This window comes from Salvelinus alpinus, chromosome 20 (genome assembly GCF_045679555.1).
Source record: "Salvelinus alpinus chromosome 20, SLU_Salpinus.1, whole genome shotgun sequence".
NCBI lineage: Eukaryota > Metazoa > Chordata > Actinopteri > Salmoniformes > Salmonidae > Salvelinus > Salvelinus alpinus.
The window spans coordinates 13,827,935-13,845,832 of record NC_092105.1 but is presented as its reverse complement, the minus strand read 5'-3'; the positions used below and the strand labels follow the sequence as shown (position 1 = coordinate 13,845,832).

At 45.5% G+C, this 17,898-nt stretch overlaps 1 protein-coding gene across 12 annotated transcripts in view; it reads right to left on the bottom strand.

Annotated features, from left to right (window-relative positions):
• The window catches only part of LOC139547140 (peripheral plasma membrane protein CASK-like), a 225,368-nt gene that overhangs the window by 45,170 nt on the left and 162,300 nt on the right, over nucleotides 1–17,898 (bottom strand). For 5 of the 12 annotated variants that reach the window (XM_071356175.1, XM_071356183.1, XM_071356181.1 and 2 more), the window contains exons 7-13: nucleotides 15,592–15,767; nucleotides 15,311–15,433; nucleotides 14,958–15,041; nucleotides 14,743–14,842; nucleotides 12,889–12,906; nucleotides 12,114–12,235; nucleotides 3,864–3,941 (exon numbers count right to left, since the gene is read on the bottom strand). In XM_071356175.1, the coding sequence (XP_071212276.1) occupies nucleotides 3,864–3,941; nucleotides 12,114–12,235; nucleotides 12,889–12,906; nucleotides 14,743–14,842; nucleotides 14,958–15,041; nucleotides 15,311–15,433; nucleotides 15,592–15,767 (701 nt within the window). Of the gene's footprint in view, nucleotides 1–3,863; nucleotides 3,942–12,113; nucleotides 12,236–12,888; nucleotides 12,907–14,742; nucleotides 14,843–14,957; nucleotides 15,042–15,310; nucleotides 15,434–15,588; nucleotides 15,768–17,898 lie in introns of all 12 variants that reach the window. The other 7 variants (XM_071356176.1, XM_071356174.1, XM_071356185.1 and 4 more) reach the window with 3 other exon arrangements.

Genomic DNA, 17,898 nt, shown 5'->3' with positions numbered 1-17,898 from the left:
CACCTTCTACCTCTTCATCTTGTTAATTAAAAAATAATAATCGGCTGACCTACTCTAGAACCAGTCCTACTATAGAACCAGTCCTACTATAGAACCAGTCCTACTACAGAATCAGTCCTACTACAGAATCAGTCCTACTACAGAACCAGTCCTACTAAAGAAACAGTCCTACTACAGAATCAGTCCTACTACAGAACCAGTCCTACTACAGAACCAGTCCTACTACAGAACCAGTCCTATTATAGAACCAGTCCTACTACAGAACCAGTCCTACTACAGAACCAGTCCTACTCTAGAACCAGTCCTACTATAGAACCAGTCCTACTCTAGAACCAGTCCTACTACAGAACCAGTCCTACTCTAGAACCAGTCCTACTATAGAACCAGTCCTACTACAGAACCAGTCCTACTACAGAACCAGTCCTACTCCAGAACCAGTCCTACTAAAGAAACAGTCCTACTACAGAATCAGTCCTACTACAGAACCAGTCCTACTACAGAACCAGTCCTACTACAGAACCAGTCCTACTACAGAACCAGTCCTACTACAGAACCAGTCCTACTACAGAACCAGTCCTACTACAGAACTAGTCCTACTCTAGAACCAGTCCTACTACAGAACCAGTCCTACTCTAGAACCAGTCCTACTACAGAACCAGTCCTACTCTAGAACCAGTCCTACTATAGAACCAGTCCTACTACAGAACCAGTCCTACTATAGAACCAGTCCTACTATAGAACCAGTCCTACTACAGAACCAGTCCTACTACAGAACCAGTCCTACTACAGAACCAGTCCTATTATAGAACCAGTCCTATTACAGAACTAGTCCTACTATAGAACCAGTCCTACTCTAGAACCAGTCCTATTATAGAACCAGTCCTACTACAGAACCAGTCCTACTACAGAACTAGTCCTACTCTAGAACCAGTCATACTATAGAACCAGTCCTACTCTAGAACCAGTCCTACTATAGAACCAGTCCTACTCTAGAACCAGTCCTACTACAGAACCAGTCCTATTATAGAACCAGTCCTACTACAGAACCAGTCCTACTACAGAACCAGTCCTACTATAGAACCAGTCCTACTACAGAACCAGTCCTACTACAGAACCAGTCCTACTATAGAACCAGTGCTACTACAGAACCAGGTCTACTATAGAACCAGTCCTACTACAGAACCAGTCCTACTATAGAACCAGTCCTACTATAGAACCAGTCCTACTATAGAACCAGTGCTACTACAGGACCAGTCCTACTATAGAACCAGTCCTACTACAGAACCAGTCCTACTACAAAACCAGTCCTACTACAGAACCAGACCTACTACAGGACCAGTCCTACTACAGAACCAGTCCTACTACAGAACCAGTCCTACTATAGAACCAGTCCTACTATAGAACCAGTCCTACTACAGAACCAGTCCTACTACAGAACCAGTCCTACTACAGGACCAGTACCCTAGAATCTGATCCTAGATCAGAGTCATAGTCTTCTAAACTCAGAAAAAGAAGAAATGTCCTCTCACTGTCAACTGTGTTTATTTTCAGCAAACTGAACATGTGTAAATACTTGTATGAAGATAACAAGATTCAACAACTGAGACATAAACTGAACAAGTTCCACAGACATGTGACTAACAGAAAATTGAATAATGTGTCCCTGAACAAATTGGGGGTCAAAATCAAAAGTAACAGTCACTATCTGGTGTGGCCACCAGCTGCATTAAGTACTGCAGTGCATCTCCTCCTCATGGACTGCACCAGCTTTGCCAGTTCTTGCTGTGAGATGTTACCCAACTCTTCCACCAAGACACCTGCAAGTTCCCGGACATTTCTGGGGGGAATGGCCCTAGCCCTCACCCTCCGATCCAACAGGTCCCAGATGTGCTCAATGGGATTGAGATTCGGGCTCTTCGCTGGCCAACACTGACATTCCAGTCTTGCAGGAAATGACGCACAGAACGAGCAGTATGGCAGGTGGCATTGTCATGCTGGAGGGTCATGTCAGGATGAGCCTGCAGGAAGGGTACCACATGAGGGAGGAGGATGTCTTCCCTGTAACGCACAGCGTTGAGATTGCCTGCAATGACAGCAAGCTCAGTCCGATGATGCTGTGACACACTGCCCCAGACCATGACAGACCCTCCACCTCCAAATCGATCCCGCTCCAGAGTACAGGCCTTGGTGTAACGCTCATTCCTTCAACGATAAACGCAAATCCAACCATCACCCCTGGTCCTGTCTGGTCCAGCGACAGTGGGTTTGTGCCCATATGCGACATTGTTGCCGGTAATGTCTGGTGAGGACCTGCCTCACAACAGGTCTACAAGCCCTCAGTCCAACCTCTCTCAGCCTATTGCGGACAGTCTGAGCACTGATGGAGGGATTGTGCATTCCTGGTGTAACAAGGGGAGTTGTTGTTGCCATCCTGTAGCTGTCCCGCAGATGTGATGTTCGGATGTACCGATCCTGTGCAGGTGTTTTTACATGTGGTCTGACACTGTGAGGATGATCAGCTGTCCTTCCTGTCTCCCTGTAGCGCTGTCTTAGGCCTCTCACAGTATGGACATTGTAATGTATTGCCCTGGCCACATCTGCAGTCCTCAAGCCTCCTTGCAGCATGCCTCATCACGCAGATGAGCAGGGCATCTTTCTTTTGGTGTTTTTCAGAGTCAGTAGAAAGACCTCTTTAGTGTCCTAAGTTTTCATAACTGTGACCTTAATTGCCTACCGTCTGTAAGCTGTTAGTGTCTTAACGACCGTTCCACAAGTTATTTGGATTTTTTACAAATTATCTTTGAAAAGACAGGGTCCTGAAAAAGGGATGTTTCTTTTTTTTGCTGAGGGTATATTATAATAATACATGACATTTAACAGACACTTCTGTCCAAAGCAACTTTCAGTCATGAGTGCATATATTTTTGCATGACCCCAGTGGGAATTGAACCCACTATCCTTGGACTTGCGAGATCCATGCTCAACCAACTGAGCTACACAATTACACCCTTCTGTACACCTCCACGTCACCACTTCACCTCCACCGTGCTTTACTGAGGTGTAGCTCTCACATCTAACCACGTTACAGTTATATCCTAATGTAAAGCTGTCTGGGGCTGTCATAAGACATGGCCCAGTAGGACAGCCGCGCATGTGTCCTTATGTAGTGGAGGTGGTTCATGAACTACACTCTCTTGATGAGTAACCTTGCCTGAAACCTGAAGATTCATGTTAGCTCCCAGAGCCTAACGGCTGGTCTTTAGCTCAGAAAGCCAACATAGTATTGAGTTTTGTGTTGTGGACAACCCAGATTTGTTACCTAGCTGGTGACACATAGCTATGAGGTTGTTGTTATTTTGAGGAAAAAACTAAAGAGGTTAGAGGAGAGGAGAAGAGGTTCAACTCCTTCAAACACTGACCTCAGGCCAGCTTGACCCAATGTTAAACAAGCAGCAGATAGCCGAAGTAGATAACAGCAGTGAAGAGTTAGATTCCTTATTCCACACATTGGGCACCAGTTTGGACTTGTTCTGATCAGAGCCACATCTGGGCTGTGGTCAAACATAGTGCACTACATGAGAAATAGGGTGCTGTTTGAGATGTGAACCTAATGAATAGTAGAGAGATGTGTTAATGGCTAGAGCCGTGTTGATTAAGCAGAGTGTGTGGTCAGGGAGTTATGAAGCAGCGTACTGTGATCTATAGAGTTGATCACGTCATCAATCATCATGAATAATATCTTATACACAAGCATGGTAACAAGCACACAACACAATATTGTATCAATATGTATGTGTGTGTATGTATGTGTGTGTGTGTACGTGTGTGTGTGTGTGTGAGTGTGTGCGCGAGCGCAGGCTCACCTCCTTGGCCCTCTGTACAGTATTGCTGGGGGGGTTTCTGATCTGGGGCGATGACTTTGTGTTGATTTTGTCGTAAAGCTGAAACAACACGACACACAACACATTATAAACCAACAAAATCAGTTCAATGGCTGAATAATACATGTTGGTTCTCTCTCTCTCTCTCTGTGTGTATTCCGAATGACCTGTTGTCTTCAGTGCCAGCCTCTCATCAATGCTGACAATTGCTTGCTTTCATTTAAACATTAAAAAAAGGACATTTACAATGTAGGAAAAATATATGATAATTTATGATGCAGACTGAAAGGGGAGCAACACTTTGTCTCTGTTTGCAACGAACCAGCTGACTATACAGGATCAACAGCTGAGGTTGTGTGTTTGTTTTTATGTGTGTGTCTTCGTGTGTGCATGCACTGTGAGCATGAATCGCTGTGTCCAGTGGAGGTTGGTGAGGGGAGGACGGCTCATAATAATGGCTGGTACAGAGCAAATGGAATGGCATTAAACACATGTGTTTGATGTATTTGATACCGTTCCACTGATCCTCCCCAATTAAGGTGCCACCAAGCTCCTGTGGTACAGAATCTGTACACACAGTGAGTAGTCTAACCAGGACAAGCAGAAATGACTGGTTCAAAGGTCACAATGCCGAGAGGAGAGAAACAGAGCTCAGTTGAGAAGGCAGCCATTAAATAAAATGACTCTTATGATACAAGAACTAACTCATGATTTTCATAGAGGGATTTGGGTTGAATAATGTAATAATGTAGAACTTCAAAAGGAGAGTAGTTGACATCATGAGAGAGCAAGTACACTGGCATACACCCCCCCCCCCCCAGACACACACACACACACACACACACACACACACACACATAGACAACACTGCTCTTTCAAAATAGGTATTTCGCCATAGCCCCTAGACCTACATGTATGCCTTGTGTCCTCCCATTGACCAGAGAGACAAGGCAGGCAGACAGTACTATCACGAAATGATTACCACTGGTCTCAACAACGAGATGAGGCAAGAATAACAGACATGAAAACTATTCAGCTGATAACAGTTAGTTCATGTGTCTTTCTACATTTGACATTTTAGTCATTTAGCAGATGCTCTAACCCAGAGCAACTTACAGGAGCAATTAGGGTTAAGTGCCTTGCTAAAGGGCACATTGACAGATTTTTCACCTAGCGACCTTTTCGGTTACTGGCCCAACGCACTTACCCACTAGGCTACCTGCATCCCCACTCACCTATCACTTAGAAGTCTTAACTACAGATCTGCTTGGAACGGCACCGTTTATGTAGACATGCACATCCTGTGAACTTATTTGTAATGAGCAAATATGTGTGCTACTTGTAACGTAAACACTAACACACAGTGATATTCAGATACCGGATTAGTCTGCGGTGTCATTGTTAAGCTCCATTAAAGGGGTTATTTTATGGGAAAACAAGGAGAGTATTTATGAATGTTTGAGATGTCTGTGGTGCCTGCATTGGCAGTGGGAGATAGAGTCAACCATGTTTAGACAGATGTCTGTGTGTTGTGTGTGTGTGTGTGTGTGATAGTGGGGAGTGTACAGGGGAGACGCTGGTTCCTGGAGAAAGTTCAGAGTTCAGATGCTCTGTCTCCCTGTTTGCTTCTACTGTTCCTTACCTCAGAACCACACACACACACACACACACACACACACACACACACACACACACACACACACACACACACACACACACACACACACACACACACACACACACACACACACACACACACACACACACACACACACACACACACACACACACAGCCTGCTTATGAGTGAGTGTAGGTGTTATGAAGGAAAGTCTCAGCAGGGAAGAGGAACTGTTGCTTTTAGATCAACTATGTTCCATATATTATTAATCTACGGCTCATTCTTTCACCATGATGCTGTTGCTTGCCGTCTGTGAAGTGCTCCGTTAAACGTTTCTTATAAAACAGACTGTTCATTTACTGTAGGAGGACCCGAGCTGTGTTCAAATACCAATACTAACATACTGTATACTACATAGTTAATGAGTATACAGTACCCGTCAAACGTTTGGACATACCTACTCATTCCAGGATTTTTCTTTATTTTTTACTATTTTCTAAATTGTAGAATAATAGTGAAGACATCAAAACTATGAAATTACACATGTGGAATCATGTAGTAACCAAAAAAGTGTTTAACAAATCAAAATATATTTTATATTTGAGATTCTTCAAAGTAGCCATTTTTTGTTATTACACTGGGTGTCAAGGAAAGTATTACCAAAACAATTGTAAGTGCTGTCCAGTATGGTTCAGTTGCTAGTGCACGGCGCTTGCAAAGCCAAGGGTTGTAGGTTCGATTCCCGCTGGGGCCACTCATACGTCAAACGTATGCATGCATGACTGTAAGTCACATTGGTAAAAGCATCTGCTGAATGGTATGTATTATCATATGAAGTGAATATATACACAGTCATGTAACATCACTGTTGTGTCTGACGTCACAGTGAAAACATACAACCAACCATCTTCTCCTTACAAAGAGAGAAACAGAGCCTTACTCCATCCCCATTTAGCAGACACTAATCCAGAGCGATTTACACGAGCAATTGGGGTAAAGTGCCTTGCTCAAGGGCACATAAACAGTGTTTCACCTTGTCATCTCTGGGATTTGAACCAGCGACCTTTCGATTACTGGCCCATCGCTCACTTTCACCTTCAAGTTAAAACACACAGGGTACACTCTCAACCGCTAGGCTAACTGTCGCCCTAATACACCACTGATACACATACACGCACGCACACACACACACACACACAAACAAGCAACAAGATCGACTCACCAACCAGATCCCAAGCAGTAGCCACACGCCCTAACCCAGAAGAGAATAGACACAACAAGCGCTAAACTAGCTTAGCATCCAGACTTCAGTAGGCTACTGTTACAGTACGTCCATTCCGTGCCGAGTGGATCTGTAGTTTCCCTGAGCCTCTCTGTGTCTGAGTGGAGAGGATGGTAACGTCAGCCCTACAGATGTACTCACAGATAGCCTACTGCAGGAGTCTGGCGCCTGGAGAAACAGCAGTGAAAGGGACTAAGGCCTGACAATAGCACCCATTGTTCTCTCTCTCTCTTTTCAGGCTGGGTCTCTCTCTATGTCGCTCTCCTTCTTTCTGTGGCTTTCAGAGCAGCAATGTGGAGGTTTTTCTCTCTTTTCAGTTGAAAGAGTCTGTGGTTGCTCTATCTTTCTCTCTTTTCAGTGATGGAGTCTGGCTCGCTCTTCTCTCAATTTTTAGTGATGGAGTCTGGCTCGCTCTCTCTATATCGCTCTCTCTTCAGCTGGGTCTGGGTTTTGAATGACATCTGCAGCAACAGGTTCCTAGTGAAAGGCCTTCCCAGGGAGAGAGTCTCTTTCTACTTCTCATCTTGCACCCATTCAGCCCCTGGGGCAGGGTCCGAAAGCAATAGCCTCCTCCTCCACTCCTTCCTCCTTCACCCTTCCTAACGCCCTCCTCCTCCCTAACTCCATCCTCCCCAACTCCCTCCTTAACCCCCCCAACTCCCTCCTTAACTCCCTCCTCCTCCCCCCTCCCTAACTCCTTCCTCCTCCCCCTTCCTAACTCCTTCCTCCTCCCTAACTCCTTCCTCCTCACTGACTCCTTCCTCCTCCCTAACTCCTCCCTAACTCCTTCCTCCTCCCTAACTCCTCCCTCCTCCCCTTTCCTCCTCCCTGACTCCTTCCTCCTCACTGACTCCTTCCTCCTCCCTAACTCCTTCCTCCTCACTGACTCCTCCCCCCCCCCTTCGTCCATTCTCCATCAACCCTTTTAACTCCCCCTCCCAACCCCCTCCAGACTCCCCATCCTTAGACATGAGATATTGTTGCCGTAGCTCTCAAGGCTTAATGCTAACTCATAAAGAACAAAATAAACCAGCCCACAGGGTCAACAGAGGTCTGGATGTACAGTATATCACAAAAGTGAGTACACCCCTCACATTTTTGTAAATATTTGAGTATATCTTTTCATGTGACAACACTGAAGAAATGACACTTTCCTACAATGTAAATTAGTGAGTGTACAGCTTGTATAACAGTATAAATTTGCTGTCCCCTCAAAATAACTCAACACACAACCATTAATGTCTAAACCGCTGGCAACAAAAGTGAGCACACCCCTAAGTGAAAATGTCCAAATTGGGCCCAAAGTGTCAATATTTTGTGTGGCCACCATCATTTTCCAGCACTGCCTTAACTTTCTTGGACATGGAGTTCACCAGAGCTTCACAGGTTGCCACTGGAGTCCTCTTCCACTCCTCCATGACGACATCACGGAGCTGGTGGATGTTAGAGACCTTGCACTCCTCTACCTTCCGTTTGAGGATGCCCCACAGATGCTCAATAGGGTTTAGGTCTGGAGACATGCTTGGCCAGTCCATCACCTTTACCCTCAGCTTCTTTAGCAAGGCAGTGGTCGTCTTGGAGGTGTGTTTGGGGTCGTTATCATGTTGGAATACTGCCCTGCGGCCCAGTCTCCGAAGGGAGGGGATCATGCTCTGCTTCGTATGTCACAGTACATGTTGGCATTCATGGTTCCTCAATGAACTGTAGCTCCCCAGTGCCGGCAACACTCATGCAGCCCCAGACCATGACACTCCCACCACCATGCTTGACTGTAGGCAAGACACACTTGTCTTTGTACTCCTCACCTGGTTGCCGCCACACACGCTTGACACCATCTGAACCAAATACGTTTATCATGGTCTCATCAGACCACAGTACATGGTTCCAGTAATCCATGTCCTTAGTCTGCTTGTCTTCAGCAAACTGTTTGTGGGCTTTCTTGTGCATCATCTTTAGAAGAGGCTTCCTTCTGGGACGACAGCCATGCAGACCAATTTGATGCAGTGTACGGCGTATGGTCTGAGCGCTGACAGGCTGACCCCCCACCCCTTCAACCTCTGCAGCAATGCTGGCAGCACTCATACGTCTATTTCCCAAAGACAACCTCTGGATATGACGCTGAGCACGTGCACTCAACTTCTTTGGTCGACCATGGCAAGGCCTGTTCTGAGTGGAACCTGTCCAGTTAAACCGCTGCATGGTCTTGGCCACCGTGCTGCAGCTCAGTTTCAGGGTCTTGGCAATCTTCTTATAGCCCAGGCCATCTTTATGTAGAGCAACAGTTCTTTTTTTCAGATCCTCAGAGAGTTCTTTGCCATGAGGTGCCATGTTGAACTTCCAGTGACCAGTCAGTATGAGGGAGTGTGAGAGCGATGACACCAAATTTAACACACCTGCTCCCCATTCACACCTGAGACCTTGTAACACTAACGAGTCACATGACACCGGGGAGGGAAAATGGCTAATTGGGCCCAATTTGGACATTTTCACTTAGGGGTGTACTCACTTTTGTTGCCAGCGGTTTAGACATTAATGGCTGTGTGTTGAGTTATTTTGAGGGGACAGCAAATTTACACTGTTATACAAGCTGTACACTCACTACTTTACATTTTAGCAAAGTGTCATTTCTTCAGTGTTGTCACATGAAAAGATATACTCAAATATTTACAAAAATGTGAGGGGTGTACACACTTTTGTGATATACTGTATGTCATTACAGTGTCATATGTGTCAGCTTAAAACAACTGCCTTAATGAAGGCATGACACAAACTGTTCTGTGTCAGCTAGTTATCGTTAGCCAGCCAACTTACCTAGATAACGGTTTGTGTTATGTCTGTGTTGCAGTAAATCAGCTGCCATAAGCTGACGTTTACTGTTATATGTTGGTCTTGTGATAAAAGGTTTCAAGTGTTACCAAGACCCTGACAGGATTAAGATAAGTTTCTAGAGTCAACAGGCCTCAAGTGAACTTTAAACACTTTAGTAACATCCAGTTCCTCCTAGCCAGCTAGCCTAAAGTAACACTCACACACGGCGCACACACACACACACACACACACACACCATGTTTCTCCCAGCCAGAAAGCTTCTCTCCTAATGTGGCATGAAATCATGAGGAGCGCAGCCTGGCTTCCCTGGCAGTGTGTGTGTGTGTGTGTGTGATATGGCAGTGAACTACTGGTGCCCTCTAGAGCAGAGAGATTTGGTGTTTGGCTGTTCTGGGTGACAGACAAAACACAGAAAACACTGTCAAAACAGTGGGACAGAGAGTGAGACAGAGAGAGAGAGAAAAAAAATAAAGAGAGAGAGAGAAAGTACTGGAGAGTGAGAGATTGAAATGGAGAGAGCGAGAGGAGAGGCAGGGGAACAGACGAAATGTTATTAGAATATGTATGATTGTTAGAGGGGGAGAGACTGTATGATTGTTAGAGGAGGAGAGACTGTATGATTGTTAGAGGAGGAGAGACTGTATGATTGTTAGAGGAGGAGAGACTGTATGATTGTTAGAGGAGGAGAGACTGTATGATTGTTAGAGGAGGAGAGACTGTATGATTGTTAGAGGAGGAGAGACTGTATGATTGTTAGAGGAGGAGAGACTATGATTGTTAGAGGAGGAGAGACTGTATGATTGTTAGAGGAGGAGAGACTGTATGATTGGTGGAGGAGTAGAGACTGTATCATTGTTAGAGGAGGAGAGACTGTATCATGGTTAGAGGAGGAGAGACTGTATGATTGTAGGAGAGACTGTATGATTGGTGGAGGAGGAGAGACTGTATGATTGTTAGAGGAGGAGAGACTGTATGATTGTTAGAGGAGAGACTGTATGATTGTAGGAGAGTGTATGATTGGTGGAGGAGGAGAGACTGTATAATTGTTAGAGGAGGAGAGACTGTATGATTGTTAGAGGAGGAGAGACTGTATGATTGTTAGAGGGGGAGAGACTGTATGATTGTTAGAGGGGGAGAGACTGTATGATTGTTAGAGGGGGAGAGACTGTATAATTGTTAGAGGGGGAGAAACTGTATGATTGTTAGAGGAGGAGAGACTGTATGATTGTTAGAGGAGGAGATACTGTATGATTGTAGGAGAGACTGTATGATTGTTAGAGAAGGAGAGACTGTATGATTGTAGGAGAGACTGTATGATTGTTAGAGGAGGAGAGACTGTATAATTGTTAGAGGGTGAGAGACTGTATAATTGTTAGAGGGGGAGAGACTGTATGATTGTTAGAGGAGGAGAGACTGTATGATTGTTAGAGGAGGAGAGACTGTATGATTGTTAGAGGAGGAGAGACTGTATGATTGTTAGAGGAGGAGAGACTGTATGATTGTTAGAGGAGGAGAGACTGTATGATTGGTGGAGGGGGAGAGACTGTATGATTGTTAGAGGAGGAGAGACTGTACGATTGTTAGAGGAGAGACTGTATGATTGTTAGAGGAGGAGAGACTGTACGATTGTTAGAGGAGGAGAGACTGTACGATTGTTAGAGGAGAGACTGTATGATTCAGGAGGCTGAAGAAATTCAGCTTGTCACCAAAAGCACTCACAAACTTTTACAGATGCACAATCGAGAGCATCCTGTCGGGCTGTATCCCCGCCTGGTACGGCAACTGCTCCGCCCACAACCACAAGGCTCTCCAGAAGGTAGTGCGGTCTGAACAATGCATCACCGGGGGCAAACTACCTGCCCTCCAGGACACCTACAGCACCCGATGTCACAGGAAGGCCATAAAGATCATCAAGGACAACAACCACCCGAGCCACTGCCTGTTCACCCCTCTATCATCCAGAAGGCGAGGTCAGTAAAGGTGCATCAAAGCAGGGACCGACAGAGTGAAAAACAGCTTCTATCTCAAGGCCATCAGACTGTTAAACAGCCACCACTAACATTGAGTGGCTGCTGCCAACATACTGACTCAACTCCAGCCACTTTAACAATGTAAAACTTCATGAAAAAAATGTATCACTAGCCACTTTAAACAATGCCACTTCATATAATGTTTACATACCCTACATTACTCATCTCATATGTATATACTGTACTCGATACCATCTACTGCATCTTGCCTATGTCGTTCTGTACCATCACTCATTCATATATATATATACAGTATATATATATATTTTTTTATGTACATATTCTTATTCATTCCTTTACACTTGTAATAAGGTAATTGTTGTGGAATTGTTAGGTTAGATTACTCGTTGGTTATTACTGCATTGTCGGAACTAGAAGCACAAGCATTTCGCTACACTCGCATTAACATCTGCTAACCATGTGTATGTGACAAATAACATTTGATTTGATTTGCGTGTGTATATCTACTCACGTCTAGTAGTGTGTGTAGATGCTCGTCTTGAAAGACACTGTGTAGGAAGTCTATATCTTTCTCACTGCAGTCTGTCAACGCATGGATCTCCTCCAGGCTGTCCAGCACCTGAGACACAGCCCCTGTACAGACACACACACACACACACACACACACACACACACACACACACACACACACAGTTATGTGTGTCAGTTATGTAGGCAACACAACAGTAGCACAAAAGAGAATACAATGAATATGAAAAAGCTAAAGGGACAAATAATAATAATAAAACAACAAATGCACAAATCACAAAGCACACATACTGTAGGCAGGATCTCAGTGTTGACTGCTAGAGAAGTATTTCAGAGTTGACTACTAGAGAACTATCTCAGAGTTTACTGCTAGAGAACTATCTCAGAGTTGACTGCTAGAGAACTATCTCAGAGTTGACTGCTAGAGAACTATCTCAGAGTTGACTGCTAGAGCAGGATCTCAGTGTTGACTGCTAGAGCAGGATCTCAGTGTTGACTGCTAGAGCAGGATCTCAGAGTTGACTGCTAGAGAACTATCTCAGAGTTGACTGCTAGAGAACTATCACAGAGTTGACTACTAGAGAACTATCACAGAGTTGACTACTAGAGAACTATCACAGAGTTGACTACTAGAGAACTATCTCAGAGTTGACTGCTAGAGAACTATCACAGAGTTGACTGCTAGAGAACTAGGGACAACACAGACAGTTAGAGAACAGACACACAGAGCAGTATAAACCTAGAGGAGGGATACCTACGTTCTGCTACTAGTAGTCCTATCACCATGCAGCATTAACACAAACAACACAATCACATTACAGATTACATGTCATTCTCATATAGGGACTACATTACACTACATGGACACAAAAATGGTAAATAAGAACTGGAATCGTGCTGAAACATTCCCTGAAACATTCTCTGAAAACATTCCCTGAAACGTTCTCTGAAAACATTCTTTGAAACATTCCCTGAAAACATTCCCTGAAAACATTCCCTGAAAACATTCCCTGAAAACATTCCCTGAAAACATTCCCTGAAAACATTCTCTGAAAACATTCCCTGAAAACATTTACTGAAAACATTCCCTGAAAACATTCCCGAAAACATTCCCTGAAACATTCTGAAACATTCTCTGAAACATTCTCTGAAACATTCTCTGAAAACATTCACTGAAAACATTCCCTGAAACATTCACTGAAAACATTCCCTGAAACATTCCCTGAAAACATTCCCTGAAAACATTCCCTGAAAACATTCCCTGAAAACATTCCCTGAAACATTCCCTGAAAACATTCCCTGAAACATTCCCTGAAAACATTCCCTGACTAAACAGTGCAGACCACCCAAAGATTTCTGAGATGCTGAATTGACTTGTTAGTCCAACAAAAAGAACAGCAGTACTGTGTCAGAGGTTAGAGACTCCACTCCTGCTGTAACACACCTTATTTAAATGATCAACTAATCATGATCTTCAGTCTAGAGACAATGATTTATAGATTTATTTTTTATTTTTATCAGGTATATTACTGATGGGCTGGAACAAAAGCCTGCAGGCCCAGTACAGTAGCTCTCTAGGACTGAAGGTTGAGAAACCTGTGTAAGAGTTAGGTCACTAGACAAAAATCAAATCAAACTTATTTGTCACATGCGTCGAATACAACAGGTGCTTACTTAACCAACAATGCAGTTTTAAGAAAAAATAAATAAATAAATAAAAGTAACAAATAATTAAAGAGCAGCAGTAAAATAACAATAGCGAGGCTATATACAGGGGCTACCGGTACAGAGTCAATGTACGGGGGCACCGGTTAGTCGAGGTAATTGAGGTAATATATACATGTGGATAGAGTTATTAAAGTGACTTATGTATAGATGATAACAGAGATAGTTTGTGAAAACAACACCTTGAAAAAGACAAAACCTCATAGGACACAGGACTACCTCTTTCTCCCCCCCCCTTTTTCGATCTTGGCTCATCATTGCAACTCCTACAGCTTATTAACCTGTAAGCCAGCCGCAACAATGTGTCGGAGGAAAAACCGTTCAACTGGCATCTGGGGTCAGCCCGCATGCACCCGTCCCGCCACAAGGAGTTGCTAGAGCAGGATGAGTCAAGTAAAGCCCCACCGGCCAAACCCTCCCCTATCCCGGACGACGCTGGGCCAAACCCTCCCCTAACCCGGACGACGCTGGGCCAAACCCTCCCCTAACCCGGACGACGTTGGTCCAAACCCTCCCCTAACCCGGACGACGCTGGGCCAAACCCTCCCCTAACCCGGACGACGCTGGGCCAAACCCTCCCCTAACCCGGACAACGTTGGGCCAATTGTGCGCCGTACTATGGGACTCCCGACCGCGGCCGGTTGTGGGACAGCCCGGGATATGAACCCTGGACCTTAGAAACGCCTCTTAGACTGCTACGCCACTCGGGAGGCCCCTGGACTGCCTCTTCCTGAATGATAGTAGTGTCTCTGGATTTTCACCTCGCTGTGGTAACAGCTTGTTGTCATGGGTGTGTCTGTGTTGATGTGTCTGTGTGTGTGTTGGTGTGTGTTTGTTTATGTATGTGTATGTGTACCAATATGTGTGTGTGTGTGTGTTCCTTCTACCTGAGGATGTGGGGTCTTCAGAGAAGTCAGGCATCTCCTCTGGTGGGTCTCCATAAAAGGAGTTAAACTTGTGACTGGAGACTGCTGCCAGTACGGCTCCCTGAGACAGACACAGACAGTTAGATAAACCATCCTCCATTTTAGCACCAAACGTTCCAAAACAATAACACTCCTATTGTCATTCCAACTAGAAAAGGAAAGTAGAATTTGGGGACCTTGAGCTTTCTCCTGGCGTTGAACTTCCTCAGCTGTTCCACCGTCTCTAGCAGGTGGATCTTATAGGCATACCGGTCTCTCTCCTGATCAACACACACACACACACACACACACACACACACACACACACACACACACACACACACACACACACACACACACACACACACACACACACACACACACACACACACACACACACACACACACACACACACACACTTTACTAGCCTTTCACTAGCCCAAGAAGTCATTATGTGTGTGTATCTACATTGATCCAGGGGTGGTTGAAGAAAGTGTGTTTTTGTGTGTGTGTGTATATATATATAGATATATATATGTGTATGTATACCTTGAGCCAGGGGTGGTTGAGTGCCTCGTAGACAGTGATTCTCTCTGCAGGGTCGAGCATGAGCATCCGTCTCACCAGGTCCTTAGCACTCTCTGAGATATGTCCCCAATGCCTGGGGTTCAGCTGGAGACACACACACACACACACACACAGACAGACATAGACAGACATAGACAGACAAAGAGAGAGAAAGAAGCACACACGGATGCTTTCAGGATAAGGCTACTAATACCATACTGTAGGTACACTGAGTTATTGGCGTTTTGTAAATCAACTACTACCTTGTATTTTCCCCTGCAGATGGCTTCGAACAGGCGTTCCTTGGTACCGTAGAACGGCAGGCAGCCAGACAGCAGGATGAACAGGATGACTCCACAGCCCCACACATCTACAGGCTTACCATACGGTTCCCTCTTCACCACCTCTGGGGCCATGAAATGGGGCGTGCCTACACGACCTGGGAGGGGAGAGAGAGAAATACAATATGTATCTATGCATGGATGGATGTTTGTTGGTCTGTATGTATTTTTATTTTATTTATTTAACCTTTATTTAACTAGGCAAGTCAGTTAAGAACAAATTCTTATTTACAACGATGGCCTACCCCAGCCAAACCCTAACCCGGACGATGCTGGGCCAATTGTGCGCCGCCCTATGGGACTCCCAATCACGGCCGGTTGGGATACATACCGGAATTGAACCAGGGTCTGTAGTGACAACTCTAGTACTGAGATGCAGTGCCTTAGACAGCTGCGCCACTCAGGAGATACATACATGTATGTATGTAAGTATGTATGTATGTACTGTACCAGTCAAAAATTTGGTTACACCTACTCATTCACAGGTTTTTCTTATATTTTTCTTATATTTTTTAAATATATTTTCTACATTGTCGAATAATAGTGAAGACAAATACAAATATATTTTACTTTTGAGATGCTTCAAAGTAGCCACCCTTTGCCTTGATGACAGCTTTGCACACTCTTGGCATTCTCTCAACCAGCTTCATGAGGTAGTCAACTGGAATGCATTTCAATTAACAGGTGTGCCTTGTTAAAAGTTAATTTGTGGAATTTCTTTCCTTCTTAATGCGTTTGAGCCAATCAGTTGTGTTGTGACAAGGTAGGGGTGGTATACAGAAGATAGCCCTATTTGGTAAAAGACCAAGTCCATATTATGGCAAGAACAGCTCAAATAAACAAAGAGAAACAACAGTCCATTAATACTTTAAGACCTGAAGGTCAGTCAAAAGGCAGTCGCAAAAACCATCAAGCGCTGTGATGAAACTGGCTCTCATGAGGACCGCCACAGGAAAGGAAGACCCAGAGTTACCTCTGCTGCAGAGGATAAGTTCATTAGTTACCAGCTCAGAAATTACAGCCCAAATAAATGCTTCACAGAGTTCAAGTAAAAGACACATCTTGTAACGGCTGTCAATGTCGTTCTCCTCCTCAGACGAGGAGGAGCATGGATCGGACCAAGATGCGGAGTAGGAGGTATTCATGATTTTAATGGCAAACCAACAAACACTACAAATTTAACAAAACAACAAACGTGACTAACCTGCAACAGTCCTGTGTGGCCCAAACGCTGACACAGGAAACAAACACCCACAAAACACCAGTGAAACCCTGGCTGCCTTAGTATGACTCTCAATCAGAGACAAACGATACACACCTGTCTCTAATTGAGAATCATACCAGGCCGAACACAAAACCCAACATAGAAATAGAAAACATAGACTGCCCACCCAACACTCACGCCCTGACCAATAAAGACATACAAAACAAGAGAAAACAGGTCAGGAACGTGACATAACCCCCTCCTTAAGGTGCGAACTCCGGGCGCACCAGCACAAAGTCTAGGGGAGGGTCTGGGTGGGCATCTGACCACGGTGGTGGCTCAGGCTCTGGGCGAGGTCCCCACCCCACCATAGTCACTCCCCGCTTCCGTATCCCCCTCCCAATGACCACCCTCCAACTCAACCCACCTAAATGAAGGGGCAGCATCGGGATAAGGGCCAGCACCGGGATAAGGGGCAGCAGCTCCGGGATAAGGGGCAGCAGCTCCGGGATAAGGGGGAGCAGCTCCGGGATAAGGGGCAGCAGCTCCGGGATAAGGGGCAGCAGCTCCGGGATAAGGGGCAGCAGCTCCGGGATAAGGGGCAGCAGCTCCGGGATAAGGGGCAGCAGCTCCGGACTGAGTGGCAGCTCATGACTGTAGGGCAGCTCATGACTGGAGGGCAGCTCATGACTGGAGGGCAGCTCATGACTGGAGGGCAGCTCATGACTGGAGGGCAGCTCATGACTGGAGGGCAGCTCATGACTGTAGGGCAGCTCATGACCGTAGGGCAGCTCATGACCGTAGGGCAGCTCATGACTGTCTGGCGTCTCTGGCAGCTCCTGACTGGCTGGCGTCTCTGGCAGCTCCTGACTGGCTGGCGTCTCTGGCAGCTCCTGACTGGCTGGCGTCTCTGGCGGCTCCTGACTGGCTGGCGTCTCTGGCGGCTCCTGACTGGCTGGCGTCTCTGGCGGCTCCTGACTGGCTGGCGTCTCTGGCGGCTCCTGACTGGCTGGCGTCTCTGGCGG